Source organism: Abramis brama (assembly GCF_963993115.1).
Source record: "Abramis brama genome assembly, chromosome: 14".
NCBI lineage: Eukaryota > Metazoa > Chordata > Actinopteri > Cypriniformes > Leuciscidae > Abramis > Abramis brama.
In genome coordinates, this window is record NC_139976.1 from 26,921,785 (window position 1) to 26,936,947 (window position 15,163).

Sequence of the window (15,163 nt, forward strand, 5' to 3'; positions counted from 1 at the left end):
TTCTAATGACAAAACAGAGCTAAGAAAGTGCACCAGGCAACACTGGCTGAGCTAAAATGGTATATAAACTAATATGTGTGTGATACTGTACCTAGCTACCTTTGAATGCTGAGGCCACTGCCATTTTGCTTTTTATGTTACAATAATAGGAGAGTGGTAGAGGTATAAGCTTTCATACGATTTGAAGTTTCCTTGAATTCATGAGGACGTGAACAGCTTTACTAGTCAGAAATTCATAATTATGGTAATTCAGAAAAAGACGTAAACCCCCACCTTAAGCCAGTGGAAAGTGTTTGTGTGGGTGTTCAAACATTACCTGGGTCCTTTAGTGTCTTGCTGTATGTGTGAGTTATGGTGGCTGCTCTCTTTCACCACTCTTTCTACCCCAGGAGTGGTGTAGGTCAGATAACATGGAAGCTGCTCTTCGGGCTACACAGAAAATTAGCAACATGGCGGTTTACTAATCCAAACTATGATGGCAGAGATCAGTACCATATTTTTCAAGGCACATCATATGACAGCTTTGTGTGAGGAACCAAGGGGTTGCAAGGTTGAAAATTGCCAGGCATTCAGAAGTAGCCATGACAAAATAAACATTTTCTAACAACATAAATGTTTAATTGTTTTTCTAGTTTTCACAACAAGTAGAAGAGTTTTGTTCTTGTGGTGCCATTAGCCAATCAGTGTTTCCTAAATGCAATTTCCCTGCAGCTCAAGGGCCTAAAACTAACTTTTTGCCACACCTGCCAATGGCCGGTGACTTGACAAAATATATCGGCCATGAATATTTTACAAAAACAGCCAGTTACGATACCAAAATTTTAATGACCAGTGAAAAATTCACAATTCTCTATTCCAATTTCAATACCACAGCTAAAACTACTTCCCTAACTAATATAAATTAAAAACATTATTAAAAAGACAAGTAACAATAGTTTTCAGGTAGAGACATTGAATAAAGTAATCAAATGTAAAATAACACTGTATAGTCTCTCACTGTATAAATTAAACAGATTAATCTGCATTCAACTTTTTTGGGTTAACAATTATCCAAAATAAATTTGAGCAAGTAAATAACCAGCCAGTGTTATCTGCTATCTGCTTGCCTTAGCTCAATTCAAAACAGTAAGCTTGTAATAATGTTTTTAATTCTAGTGATACTGGTGGATTTCCGTGGGAAATTCGAGCATGTCTTTGCGTCATTACGTCTAATCTGTACACATAAAGAAGGTGTCTCGGCTAGAAGGCTATATTGCATGTGAGGATGTTGGAGGTGGAGATTTAAAGCCTTTTCTCACAGCACTTATATAATTAAATTAATCAATTTGATGGCGGATCCAGAAAGGTTCAAACGACAATCACCAGTGACAACTGGAGATTCACCCATTGTAAAATGCAAAAGACATCGTTCGGACTTCAGAGTGGCTACAGAAAAAAAGAGACTGCAACCGGGCCCATGCGAAAACAAGGATAAATATCGGAAGGGCATTAAATGTAGTCACGCAATGCTGTATGGAGGGCATTTTCTGCCAAATTTAAATAAATAAATTAAATGATTAAAATGAAAATTAAAACCAGATTAACGATTTCATTACAGAAAACAGTACGCACAATATGTGACAAAATTGAGAATGAAATTAAATGATTTCATTTTCACAGCATTATCCCTGTCAAATTGAAAAATAAAATGCAATTGGTGATTTCACATTTCATTTTCACTACAGTCTCGAGGCAAGACTGCCAATATTAAAATGAAAAGCCAAACATGAAAAAGAAACTACAAATACAGTTTTTACAATGCTCTTTAGTAATGCTCACGCAATAATAGTGACACAATTCAAATACAAATGTAAATTTTCGTTTTCATTTTCGTTTTCATTTTCAAAGACAACCTGCATGCAAATTCTATGTTAATGAGTGGGTGTGGCTTATTCTAGTAACGGCGCTAGAGGCACGCCTTCTGTAAAGCGAAGTCGTCGACGTCCCGTGTGCATGAGTTGAATGTGTGAAACGAAATTATTTAAATAATATAGTAATCGAGACGACGAGATATGGCGAAATCTGTTAGTGAGCTTTTGCGGGAAGCTGCCGCAGCATTAGAACATGGAAACAACCAGCCTGACCATGTTAGTTATGATGTTAGACTCAGACTAACGTTAGACCATAATCGACGATGAGGTTCATTCATGTATTAGGCTGTTTTGGAAATTCAACTATTTGGGTGTACAAAGGTCTTAGTAACACAATTTCTACAACAATTATAGCCAGACATTAATACCCACTAGCTTTAACCGAGAACCTCGGACAATGTTTCATATTCGCGTCGTGCCTAACAACGCCCTTCAGCCGTGACTTATTCAGATACAGCACTAGCCTGTATCTGTCCGCTGTTTAACTGTTAGGCTACGTGTCTTTTGGTTATTTTAAGTTTGTGTACAAAAATAATCACAATGCTGATTTTCATTTCCAGTAACAACTTCTGGATGAGACCGAGAAAGCGAGTGTACCTGCATTTACAGTAGGCTAGATATTTCCTTCAGGTCAGTCCTATATTCATAATAAAAAATCTGTTTGAATACCCGGTGTGATATCTTGTACTTTTAACAGTTAATAGGGGTTGTCCGTGCCTATAGTCATGTCAGTTGCGTCTTTCTTCTCCGTGATCACAAGTTTGAGTCATTTCAAAAGTCTTCTCTACTGACTGACTGACTCACTCATTAAGACAGTCTTTGTCTCCATCTAATGGAGAAATAATGTAACTTCTTCTGTTGCAAATGGTCAGGGACTTTTTTTTTTCTCCAGCGGAAGGAATTGGCTTTTAGTGATTCATTTTACTTCATGAAAGTTGCATACATATGTTTCGGGATTAATATTTGTATTGCGTGGTAACCGTTTTATAAAAGCAATAAGGTAGGCTACTGCATTTGTAGTTTCTTTTTCACGTTTGGCTTTTCATTTTAATATTGGCAGTCTTGCCTCGAGACTGTAGTGAAAATGAAATGTGAAATCACCAATTGCATTTTATTTTTCAATTTGACAGGGATAATGCTGTGAAAATGAAATCATTTAATTTCATTCTCAATTTTGTCACATATCTTGCGTACTGTTTTCTGTAATGAAATCGTTAATCTGGTTTTAATTTTCATTTTAATCATTTAATTTATTTATTTAAATTTGGCAGGAAATGCCCTCCATACTGCTGATGTTGTTAACAACAATTTGAGAACAAAGTATAATTTGCACGGTTTGATGTGATATGATAAGCAATCGTTTAGATTTAATCAGCACAATTTACTGCAATGCTTTTTTTCCCCTAGTTGGTCAGAACAAAAGTGGATGTTACTTGTTCAGATGACATTTTCCGGTGAAAATTCTTATGTTGGTCATACTTCCAAAAAGTAGAATCTGTGATTCTAAATGACAGTATCCACACCGGCGCGGCGACTGACAGCCGCACATTCTCCTCAAAACATTGGATTCACCCGCGCTGTGCCGTGCCGAGGCACAACCCACGTAAAGTTGATCATTCCGCGAATAACTGCAATTGCAGATTTCAAACAGAGATGGCGACAAAGACGAAAAAGATTTAACATAAAAAAACAAATTGAGACGGCAATTTTTAAATTATTTATTTTTTACATAATTTTGTGTGAATATGTCTGTCCAAGTGCAAGAAGACTTGAAACAGAGCTAATATCAGTATTTACGCGCTGTCTGAGACTCTGCTTTCTGGGCGCACACTTCGAATGAGTGCGCACAATAAACTTACCACACAGCGTGCGAGTAACGAATTGAGTTCCTTTTCGTGTCTTCTTGCACTTGAATATTTAATTTGGCACGACAGTGCAGCGCTGGGCCGTCAACTGTCCCGAGCGTAGTTTACGTTCATGTTCTCACAACGTTGCTTTGTTAGAGTTCATAAAGATGTTACCACCCAAATGGTGATTGACACCACTTAATATACTCATCAATGCGTTTTTTACAAGCATTTGGCACTTGGTGAGTGTTAATTTTAAGCCCTGAGTGAGTAAGCAAAGTAACCCAAGTGAGCACAGACAGAAGCAGGCAGGTCAAGTACTTCTGAAGGGTCCACTGAGATAACTGAGAATGCTAATAGCTTTCAGTAGGCATCACAGACCTCCTTGTGAGGAACAGACCAAATTTGTGTTTTTTGTTTTGTTTTTTGTTCTTGGTTATTCTTGTTAAATTGTGTGCATTACGTTTTAGTCATGATTTAAATGGGCAGAATGCAAGCTTACCAGTGAATAAAAACTAATATTTGGATCTGCTGCTCACACAAAGCTGTTGGTATATAGCATACTACTTTTATGTAGTGTTGTTTTTCAGATGTGGTCACTATGTTGTATGGAAAAATGCTGAAAGAAAATATGAAAATTCTTTCATAAAAGAGGAAAAAATTACCGGTATGCATTTCAAAGAAGTTAGTCAGTCATTCAGATTTGGAATGACAGATTTGGTGAGTAAATGGGGTGTATTCCCTTAATTCTTTAAATGATTAGCTAAAGCCGCGTTTCCACCAAAATTACCAGGGGGAATTTTTTTTTCCCCCAGACCTGTTGCTGTCTGTGTTTCCACCATGGTCTAAAGTACTGTGATGATTAGGCAAATAGCCTGAACCACGTCATCGGTCCATCGGCCATATTTTTAAAACTCCATTGTTGATTAGAATAGCAAACATTGTTACTGCACGCACTGCAACAGATAAAAAAAAAATGGTGGTTGAAATAAAATGCTGCAAGTTCAACCAATCAAAATGCGGCATGAACTCAACCAATCAGCATTTTCAGCGCCCAAGTCCCACCCCTGAAAGTTCCTGAACTTTGAAAAAGTACTACCTCGCAAGCAGGGACTTTCGGAGGGGGACATTTTTTACCCGGTACTTCATTTAGACCCTGGTTCCTGCGGTAGAAACACACAGAGTACCACCCAAAAGTCCCTAGTCCCTGGGGAAAGTTCCTGCGGTGGAAACACGGCTTAAAGGAGTAGTTCACTTTAAAATGAAAATTACCCCATGATTTACTCACCCTCAAGCCATCCTAGGTGTATATGACTTTCTTCTTTCAGACGAATACAATCGGAGTTATATTAATAAATGTCCTGGCTCTTCCAAGTATTATAATGGCAGTGGATTGCAACCAACAGATTGAAGCTCAAAGTGCATCCATCCATCATAAACGAACTCCACGCGGCTCCGGGGGGTTAATAAAGGCCTTCTGAAGCAAATCGATGAGTTTGTGTAAGAAAAATATTCAAATATAACACGTTACAGAGGAAATTCTAGCTTCCGGCCAAACGAACATACGCAGTCCTACTACTTACTATACTACTTGCCCCTAATGCGCAACTTATGACGTCGGAAGTGGCATCATGGCGTAGCGTAAATATCAGCAGTACGTCGCATTACTCGCATAAGTTGCGCTGTACACTTATGTCAAATCCATATGTTCGTTTGGCCGGAATCTAGTTATTTTACTTTATATATTTTTAAATATGAATATTTTTCTTACACAAACTCATCATTTTGCTTCAGAAGGCCCTTATTAACCCTCCGGAGCCACGTGGAGTTTGTTTATGATGGATGGAAGGCTTCAATCTGTTGGTTGCAATCCACTCCCCTTGGAAGAGCCAGGACATTTATTAATACAACTATGAATGTATTCGTCTGAAAGAAGAAAGTCATATACACCTAGGATGGCTTGAGGTTGAGTAAATCATGGGGTAATTTTCATTTTAAAGTGAACTACTCCTTTAAGGATAGAATATGACTGGTAATACCTTGCAGTGTGTGTGTGTATTCATGAAGCTGAATGGAGTGGGACTTGGGTCAGGCAAACGAATAAGGGTGAGGGAGAAGTCGATTGTATCCTTGATGATACGGGGAGGAGTACCAGTCCTCAGCCGGCCAACCTTCAACCCCAAAACTTCTTTCAAGGTATGAGAGAGACCCGCACAGGAAGGCGGATCAGCCATTCGCCCCCCTGGAGAAGTGTTTTGGCCGATGAAGAGAGCACCAGACAGGAAGGTGCCAGTGGTCAGAACCACAGAGCGGGAATGGATTTCACCACCTCCATGAGCTGCCACAGACAACATTTGGTCAAAACATGAATCCGTCACTCTGTTATTAGGAAGAGTGGAGTGTGTTGAGTATATGATGTTTCTCACCCAAGCGTATTCCGTAAACTTTATGTCTTCCTGGTTTCTCTGGATCAGCCGTAGTGAATAGAAGGTCCTGCACAGAGCCCTCTAGGATGGTCACTCTCGGTGTAGATAAAAGCTCTGACTGAAAACAGAAGATCAAGATGGTGTTACTATGAAACCCATAGAAATCTATACCTAGATTTTCTTTGGTTGCTGTTCCTATAAACCACTATCATGGCTGTACCCACCATTGAGGTCTTCCGGTCCTTAGTATTTTTAACCAAGATAACCAAGTTTCTCATGAGCTGCCTCAACAGTCTACTAGTGCTTACCAATGTCAAAAGGTTTAAGGTAACCAAAGAAGGCAGGCTTTACTGTTCACAAAGGCTGCTGATTGCGAGATAAGATGCAAGTAGCTAATTTGATATTTTATTGTTTTTTAAGAAAATAAATGTTAAATGACTGACAGAAACAATCAGGAATAGAAACTAATAAAATTGTGTCTCATTTCTCAATTTTGAATTGAAATATACTATAATGTATTTACATGATTCATGTAAAGCTGCTTTGAAACCATCTACAGTGAGGAAAATAAGTATTTGAACACCCTGCTATTTTGCAAGTTCACCCACTTAGAAATCATGGAGGGGTCTGAAATTGTCATCGTAGGTGCATGTCCACTGTGAGAGACATAATCTAAAAAAAAAATCACAATGTATGATTTTTTAACTATTTATTTGTATGATACAGCTGCAAATAAGTATTTGAACACCTGAGAAAATCAATGTTAATATTTGGTACAGTAGCCTTTGTTTGCAATTACAGAGGTCAAACGTTTCCTGTAGTTTTTCACCAGGTTTGCACACACTGCAGGAGGGATTTTGGCCCACTCCTCCACACAGATCTTCTCTAGATCAGTCAGGTTTCTGGGCTGTCGCTGAGAAACACGGAGTTTGAGCTCCCTCCAAAGATTCTCTATTGGGTTTAGGTCTGGAGACTGGCTAGGCCATGCCAGAACCTTGATATGCTTCTTACAGAGCCACTCCTTGGTTATCTTGGCTGTGTGCTTCAGGTCATTGTCATGTTGGAAGACCCAGCCTCGACCCATCTTCAATGCTCTAACTGAGGGAAGGAGGTTGTTCCCCAAAATCTTGCAATACATGGCCCCGGTCATCCTCTCCTTAATACAGTGCAGTCGCCCTGTCCCATGTGCAGAAAAACACCCCCAAAGCATGATGCTACCACCCCCATGCTTCACAGTAGGGATGGTGTTCTTGGGATGGTACTCATCATTCTTCTTCCTCCAAACAAGTTTAGTGGAATTATGACCAAAAAGTTCTATTTTGGTCTCATCTGACCACATGACTTTCTCCCATGACTCCTCTGGATCATCCAAATGGTCATTGGCAAACTTAAGACGGGCCTTGACATGTGCTGGTTTAAGCAGGGGAACCTTCCGTGCCATGCATGATTTCAAACCATGACGTCTTAGTGTATTACCAACAGTAACCTTGGAAACGGTGGTCCCAGCTCTTTTCAGGTCATTGACCAGCTCCTCCCGTGTAATTCTGGGCTGATTTCTCACCTTTCTTAGGATCATTGAGACCCCACGAGGTGAGATCTTGCATGGAGCCCCAGTCCGAGGGAGATTGACAGTCATGTTTAGTTTCTTCCATTTTCTAATGATTGCTCCAACAGTGGACCTTTTTTCACCAAGCTGCTTGGCAATTTCCCCGTAGCCCTTTCCAGCCTTGTGGAGGTGTACAATTTTGTCTCTAGTGTCTTTGGACAGCTCTTTGGTCTTGGCCATGTTAGTAGTTGGATTCTTACTGATTGTATGGGGTGGACAGGTGTCTTTATGCAGCTAACGACCTCAAACAGGTGCATCTAATTTAGGATAATAAATGGAGTGGAGGTGGACATTTTAAAGGCAGACTAACAGGTCTTTGAGGGTCAGAATTTCTAGCTGATAGACAGGTGTTCAAATACTTATTTGCAGCTGTATCATACAAATAAATAGTTAAAAAATCATATATTGTGATTTCTGGATTTTTTTTTTTTTTAGATTATGTCTCTCACAGTGGACATGCACCTACGATAACAATTTCAGACCCCTCCATGATTTCCAAGTGGGAGAACTTGCAAAATAGCAGGGTGTTCAAATACTTATTTTCCTCACTGTATATTGTTAAAAGCGCTATATAAATGAAGGTGACTTGACTTGTTTTGATTTACGAACGAATCATTTTTACAACGGGGCCACGGGTTTAGTGAAACGAGGGAATTTGTTATTATATTGTATGCATGCACAATTGAATTGAAACGAGGGAACGGTTTAGTAAAACGTACTGGCGTATTAGTAAGTCAAGGGAACTAATTGTTAATTCATGGCCACTATGTACTTTTTTCCCCCCATATGTCATGTGCAGGGCTCCATAGTTTTCAACATATTAGGCATAATAATATTAATGAATGTGCCTATATTGAGAATTAATTTAATAAACCTAGCTTTCCTGGTAGCCTTCAGTAAATTCACTTGTCTAAGAAAATAATTCTTAAAACGTATACAAATAAATATCAGTTGACTCGATGTTTGCTTTCTTCAGTCAAGTCAAGTCACCTTCATTTATATATCACTTTTTACAATACAGATTGTTTCAAAACAACTTTACAGTGATAATAGGAAATTGATGGAACAGAGATTGTTTTGGCTGTACAGCAGCTCTAGAAGAAAGTCATTGTCCAGTTTAAGTACATTTTTGATTGATTTATTTCCGTTGTAGAAATCATTAGTTATTAACCGCTTACACAACACCATTTTCAACTGAAAACAGCTCAACTCAAATTCATTTACACGACAATGGCGTTTTGGTGGCCTGAGAATGCAAACTTTGAAATAGGGATCAAAGTGAAAGTTTTTGAAATCAATACCGTTATCATCTCCATGTAAACTTCAAAAACGCGAATCTGTGAAAACGGTGACGGCATGCACATGCATATTACATCTATGAAATTTATAGTTTTATGAGAATAAAGACTTCAATTAAATCTGTTTATCATATAAAGCAATCATTTCTCTTCAGAAGACATGGATTAAACTGATTGATTACTTTTACAATGTCTTCATAAACGTTTTGAAGTTTGAAAGTTTGGTTGCATGGAGTTTCAATAGATGGACAAAACTCAACTAATTAGTATTTTCTTTAGTAATGCTGACAGAATGGAACCTGTATAAAGTCTTTATAGCGTTGGCGGTCCAGCTGGGTTCTGGGGCCCCACACTGCAGGCCCCTTACTGCGGTTAAGAATAGAGAAATGAACCCCGGCCCAGTCTCCAGCCCGTCCCATGACACCATCCAGAGCGTCAATCTCCTTCACCAGATGACCTTTCCCGACACCTCCCAGCGATGGGTTACACGAGAGCGCCCCTACAAGACAAATGGAGAACTGTGTTTAGAGGTTGTTCTGAATAATATCTAAATAAGGTGCTATAGTAAACCTTTCAACTCACCGATAGTTTGGATTTTCTGTGTGATGAGAAGCGTCTTTGCTCCAACTCTGCTGGCGGCCGCCACTGCTTCGGTTCCAGCATGACCGCCACCCACCACAATGACATCATAATGTTGAGTGTGAATATCAGAAGCCTGAATGGAGCAGGTGGAGAGAGTCTTTGGAAAGCGCAATCTTCTTACCAACATGTGCGTTGATTGTCAAGGTGGTACACTGCCTCGGATGGTAAGGATTTTCGATCTGTGATCAAAAAGGGAGGTATTAAAAGCTGCTTTAGTAATGAATATGCTTTTACATCTGTCTACAAAAGCAGCATAGAACACTCTCCAGCTGAAATACTAAATGATTGGTTATTTTAAACAGCAAATCTAATCTCTATCATAAATGTTGCATCTGAAAACCCAGCTGCATTATCCTGCAAAAAAATTTTTTATGGAAATTGCACCATAGCAATTTGTACAAATTAAACATGTTTTAATGTTTTTAAATTAAAGATGTTTTAACAAACATTTTACTACAAATACAACCAAAATACCATGGTTAATATAGTTCAACCATGAATAACCACAAATTAACCACGATTTAAAAACCATGGTATTTCTGGTAAAACTGTGGTTATGCAAATGGTAAACAATCCTCCAAAAAAGCATGATTATAATAAAACTAAGGTTCGTTTTCATAGGGGATGTAACCAGCGTGAAGTTGGCCCCCCACCCAACGCAAAACATCAGCAAAATAGTCCCAATCATTTGTGCTGGTTTGTGCCGGTAAACGTTTCGTTGGTGCTGCTTCCATTTTTTTTTTTAATATATATTAGACTTTGAATTTTAGGCAATGATGTCACCAGCCCCCCCCACATGATCCAAATTCACCCAAAGTAGTCTCAATCGTTTGTGCTGTAAATTTTTTTGTTTGTGCTGCTTCAGTTTTAAAATATTAGACAATACATTGAACTGAATGACATTGAACGGCGAGTTATCATAATTACTTAAATACATAATTATAAAATTAATATTAATATGTGTGATCGACATTCTGATATAGGCCTATGTAGAAATTACAGTTGTGTCAACCAATTAATGAATGTAATGCTCTCATCTGTCGCATAAGACGTTTGTGTGGAAAAAAAACTGGCAAAATAACAACTGGCAAGTGCAAAATATTTTTGTGTCCTCTTTTATTTTATTATTTTCAATTCATCCTTAAAATGCTATTAATTTCACATAAATTCAGTATATAAATACATTTGTGTTGGATTTGCCGTACCGGTGTTGGTTTTTGAACAGTTTCAGGACCCCAGTTCTAGGACCCCAGTTTCAGGACCCTAGTTTTTTGTGACACCTACCGAACTGGATCACCAAACATACTAATTTAAGATGGACGACATGGACACCAATCAGACTGTGAGTACCGATATTCAATTAAGTTTTATTTTATAACGTTTAAACGAAGCAAAGTTTATATAGCCAAAGTGAGAGCTGCTAACTATGAATTAATAATTAATTCCCACAAATTTAGAATTTGTGTGCTAGTTTTATTAATTACTACGATGTTCTTAATTCGTGGCCATGATTTAATGAATCCTTGTTGAGTTTTAATGACTATAATCTAGCCAGCACATTAATTAAACTTAAAAAGATGACAAAAGCATGTTGATGTGTGTAAGATTTACCTGTAGCTTACTGTATTAGTGTGAAACTTGCTTAATACTCATTGTTTTACCATATTAGTTAAGTATAAAATGTATACTTAAGTATGAAGTGCAGTTCATCTGTGGTGTTCTTCTTCCAGAGGTATGCCGAACCATGTAATGTGTTTGTGTGTCCTGCTCCTGCACTTACAAAATGTACTGTATTTACTGCATGCTAGCGCTACTCGTGTATGGACCCATGTATAATGTCTTGCTGTTCAGTAGTGGTATAATAGTATATTTATATTAACGTTTTTCATAGGCCATCATATATGCCCTGGCTGTCCACGGAATGTCTCCTTGCAGGAGGCTGAGCAGGTCTTCCTTTATTACAGGTCAGAGTAAATTATTAATTATTTTTGCACAATGCCCAGTGCACCCTTTTGTTACTGATATTTATGTTAACACAACAGTGATTGTTCTCTGATAACTATTTCAGAGAAGTGGAAGAATTTAATTGAAAAATTGACAAACAATTGAGGAAAGAAGGGAGACCATTCAACTGGTGGGTATTGCTCTTATATACTTACAAATAATTAATTATGACATTTGGAATTAGACATCAGTAACGTGAATATTCTGTTTGGCTTTCTCTCTACAACTCCAACAGAGCATAAGTGTTAAATCAGAGATATACATTTCAGTTGAACATTTTAAACAAATGTTTCTTATTTAATTCTCTTTCTCTCTCTCTCAGAGTTGAAGCCTACAGTCATTCTGTCTGTGCAGCAACGGATGAAAAAGGAGGTCTTTTTGGTGCTGTTGTTATTGCAAAAATGACACACATATATATATATATATATATACACACATTCTTGAATCATTATTGAGTCTTGTCTTGCCTCTCTACAACCTTTAAAATATCTGGCTGTAATTTAGTGACTGCATATGCTGATTCCATCTTTATTTTACCTGATAATGAGCTAATTAGTTAAACTTAAGGAGGTTAATCAATATACAGTATAATTCAAGAAATTGATATACATTTTTCAATTATATTTTGTGTTATTCATTTGTTTAAATTTAAAATTGTGACTCATGTTGTGTACACACTTTGTAATTAACCTCTGATGCATTTTGAATCAAAAATCACATTTATAAAAAAAAAATACTCCTGAGATTAAATATCTTGATACAAAGTAACTAAACCACCTGGGTCTTAGAACTGCGGTCCTGAAACTGCAGCCTCCGGTTGTGCAAGAACAAACTACTGGGCTCCCCCTGCCACGCAAAGGTGACCTCAGAATGACCTATAAATATTATTTTAATATCTAAAAAAACGAAGCAGCACAAACGATTGAGACTTTTTTTCCCCGACGTTTTGCGTTGGGTGGAGGGCCAACTTCACGCAAGTGAGGATGTTTTCCGGAAATACGCGCTGCAAGGTATAATAATAAAGTAACCTACAATGGTATGTCCATTCGCCACCACATCGAGCTTGCAGGAAAAAGCTTCCCTTTTTATTATACTTCCGGTGGAGAGTACGCTGGCGCATGTTGGCTGCCGCTTCTCTGTCCCGTTTTATTTTTTAGAACTCTATATCTATGTATAAAGGGCTAAATAAAGATGACTTGACTTAAATTACCGTGAATGCGTGCCTTGATTTAACTGCATGTTCGTTGATTTATGACTTAGACTTAATGCTCACTTCTGGAACTCTAACATGACAATAAACTTCTGACAATTGCACTGCAAGAACTACTCACCACTGCCCCTTCTTTTATCTTTCTTCTTCTTTTATTTTAATGGTGGGCTGATGTCATGATGAGAATTCTCACCACTGCTCCTGATGTAATTTCTCCTGTTTAAACCAAGTTATTCTTTGTCGTTACAGTGAACAACATTCTCTCGGTGATCAAGATCAGAAAGCAGGCAGCCATGTCTGAACATTTTTTACCTTAATAACTGTCATAGATACGCGAAATTACCGTAACAACAGACGTAGGCATTCGTTTTTTTGTTTTGTTTTTAATAGGGGATAATAATATAAATAATAATAGGGGATTATAATATTAATAATAATAATATATAATAATATAATTGTTTTTAATAGTACTATTAATAATAATAATAGGGGAATACAGAGATATGCAAACACTTGAGTCTATACAAATTCACAACTCTGCATCTTGCAGAAAATCAATCATACAACTAATACATAAATTATCCTTTTCAACAACTGAGATGTCTTAACAGCTTTACGATTGTTCTGTATTGAAGTCAGAATCATCGTAAAAAACCTTTAACTCAGTGGAAAATAGTCTACCATTTGGTACAATTAACATATATTTTGCTTGTGTATATGATATTTCCCAAATAAAATATATATTTTTTGTTATATTATCCATTTCCAATAAACCGGTATCACATAGGCATTCGTTTTACCTCATTATTATTTTCTAATATTTAATGCACATATGTTATTGAAATACAATAAACATGAAAACAAATCTATTGTAGTGTTAATTATAACGTACATAAAGAAAACCAAAACCAACCTGCAAAAATAAATAACCAAATATGATAGGTCTATGTATTTTTTTTAAAGCCATCGGCCTACATTTATTTACATTTATTGTATATTATCTTTATTGTATATTCAACTTTTTCTATGTTTTTTTCAATAAATAAATGGGGAAAAAAATCCACCTACCCACCCTTACTGCCTGTGGTCTGTCACTGAGAAAATTATAGATCCAGCAGATGAAAAGAGGTGGCACGTGAAGATAGTGGAGTTAAGTTATCATGATGTGGCGTTGAATCGTATTGAAGGCAGAGCTGAAGTCTATAAAGAGAATCCTGGCATAATGGCCAGGGGAATCCAGATGTTGGAGGAGAGTATGAAGGAGGCATGCAACAGCATCCTGTGTTCCTCTTTTGGCCTTGTAGGCAAACTGGTAAGGATCCAGCTGTGGGCAGACGACTGGAAGGATAGTGTTCAGGACCAGTTTCTCAAGGCATTTTGCTATTATGGAAGTAAGTGCTACTGGTCTGTAATGATTCAATTCAGAGGGGCGAGGTCTTTTGGGGACAGGGATGATGGTGGCAGTTTTACAGAGGGTAGGGACAGTTGCTGTCTGTAGTGACTCTTTGAAGAGTGAATGGAGACAAAAATCACAAATATCACAAAACTCAAATCAAAAATCACAAAAAAAATTTTTTTTGGCCCTAGCACAAAATGACCAGCTAACATTATTTCACTAATCACATCATCTTCAGCAGCACAGTCTTTCTGATTGGATTACAAGAGCAGACTGATTGCAATAAAAGGAGAGAAGAAGTGCTTCCAATCATTAGGTGTTTCTCAATACTCAAATTGATGCTTCCTCATTCCTCACTCCTGTAAAGGAAAACTGATGCACGTAAATCCTCCTCCCCCTTCACATCTGTCACAATAATTTCAATTAATGCTTTATATTTGCAGTTTAAATAAACCATATATTTCACATATTTCAACAGGGAATCTTGCTTTATCATTTATTATTATGCATTTCTTAAATAACCAAACTTATAAGGGCAGATCACCTGAGCGCAGCTAATGATATATGATGATACAAATAAGCTTTCTTTTGAGTCCTCCGTCCTCGTTTTCTTTCCGTGAGTGCTTCTCAATATCCCTCCTCATCTCCTCGCTCCTCCGTCCTCCATCCTATGACCCGGAAACCGATCGAGCTCAGCCATCTTGAAGGACATCTCAATTCTCTAATTCAAGGATCAAGGAGTGAGGAGGCTTCCAGAGGAGTTATGAGTGAGGATACACAAGTGTATCCTATGTGGAAGTGTTTTATCGACTAAACGTGACGCA

The 15,163-nt window shown here is 37.7% G+C and overlaps 1 protein-coding gene across 1 annotated transcript in view; it reads right to left on the reverse strand.

Annotated features, from left to right (window-relative positions):
* The window catches only part of mto1 (mitochondrial tRNA translation optimization 1), a 25,875-nt gene extending 12,601 nt beyond the window's left edge, over positions 1 to 13,274 (reverse strand). Inside the window, exons 1-6 of the mRNA XM_084135495.1 lie at positions 13,065 to 13,274; positions 9,670 to 9,908; positions 9,387 to 9,586; positions 6,184 to 6,301; positions 5,797 to 6,095; positions 317 to 429 (exon numbers count right to left, since the gene is read on the reverse strand). Of these exons, the coding sequence (XP_083991621.1) occupies positions 317 to 429; positions 5,797 to 6,095; positions 6,184 to 6,301; positions 9,387 to 9,586; positions 9,670 to 9,856 (917 nt within the window). The 5' untranslated portion in view covers positions 9,857 to 9,908; positions 13,065 to 13,274. The remainder of the gene's footprint in view (positions 1 to 316; positions 430 to 5,796; positions 6,096 to 6,183; positions 6,302 to 9,386; positions 9,587 to 9,669; positions 9,909 to 13,064) is intronic.
* Positions 13,275 to 15,163: the final 1,889 nt, after the last annotated feature.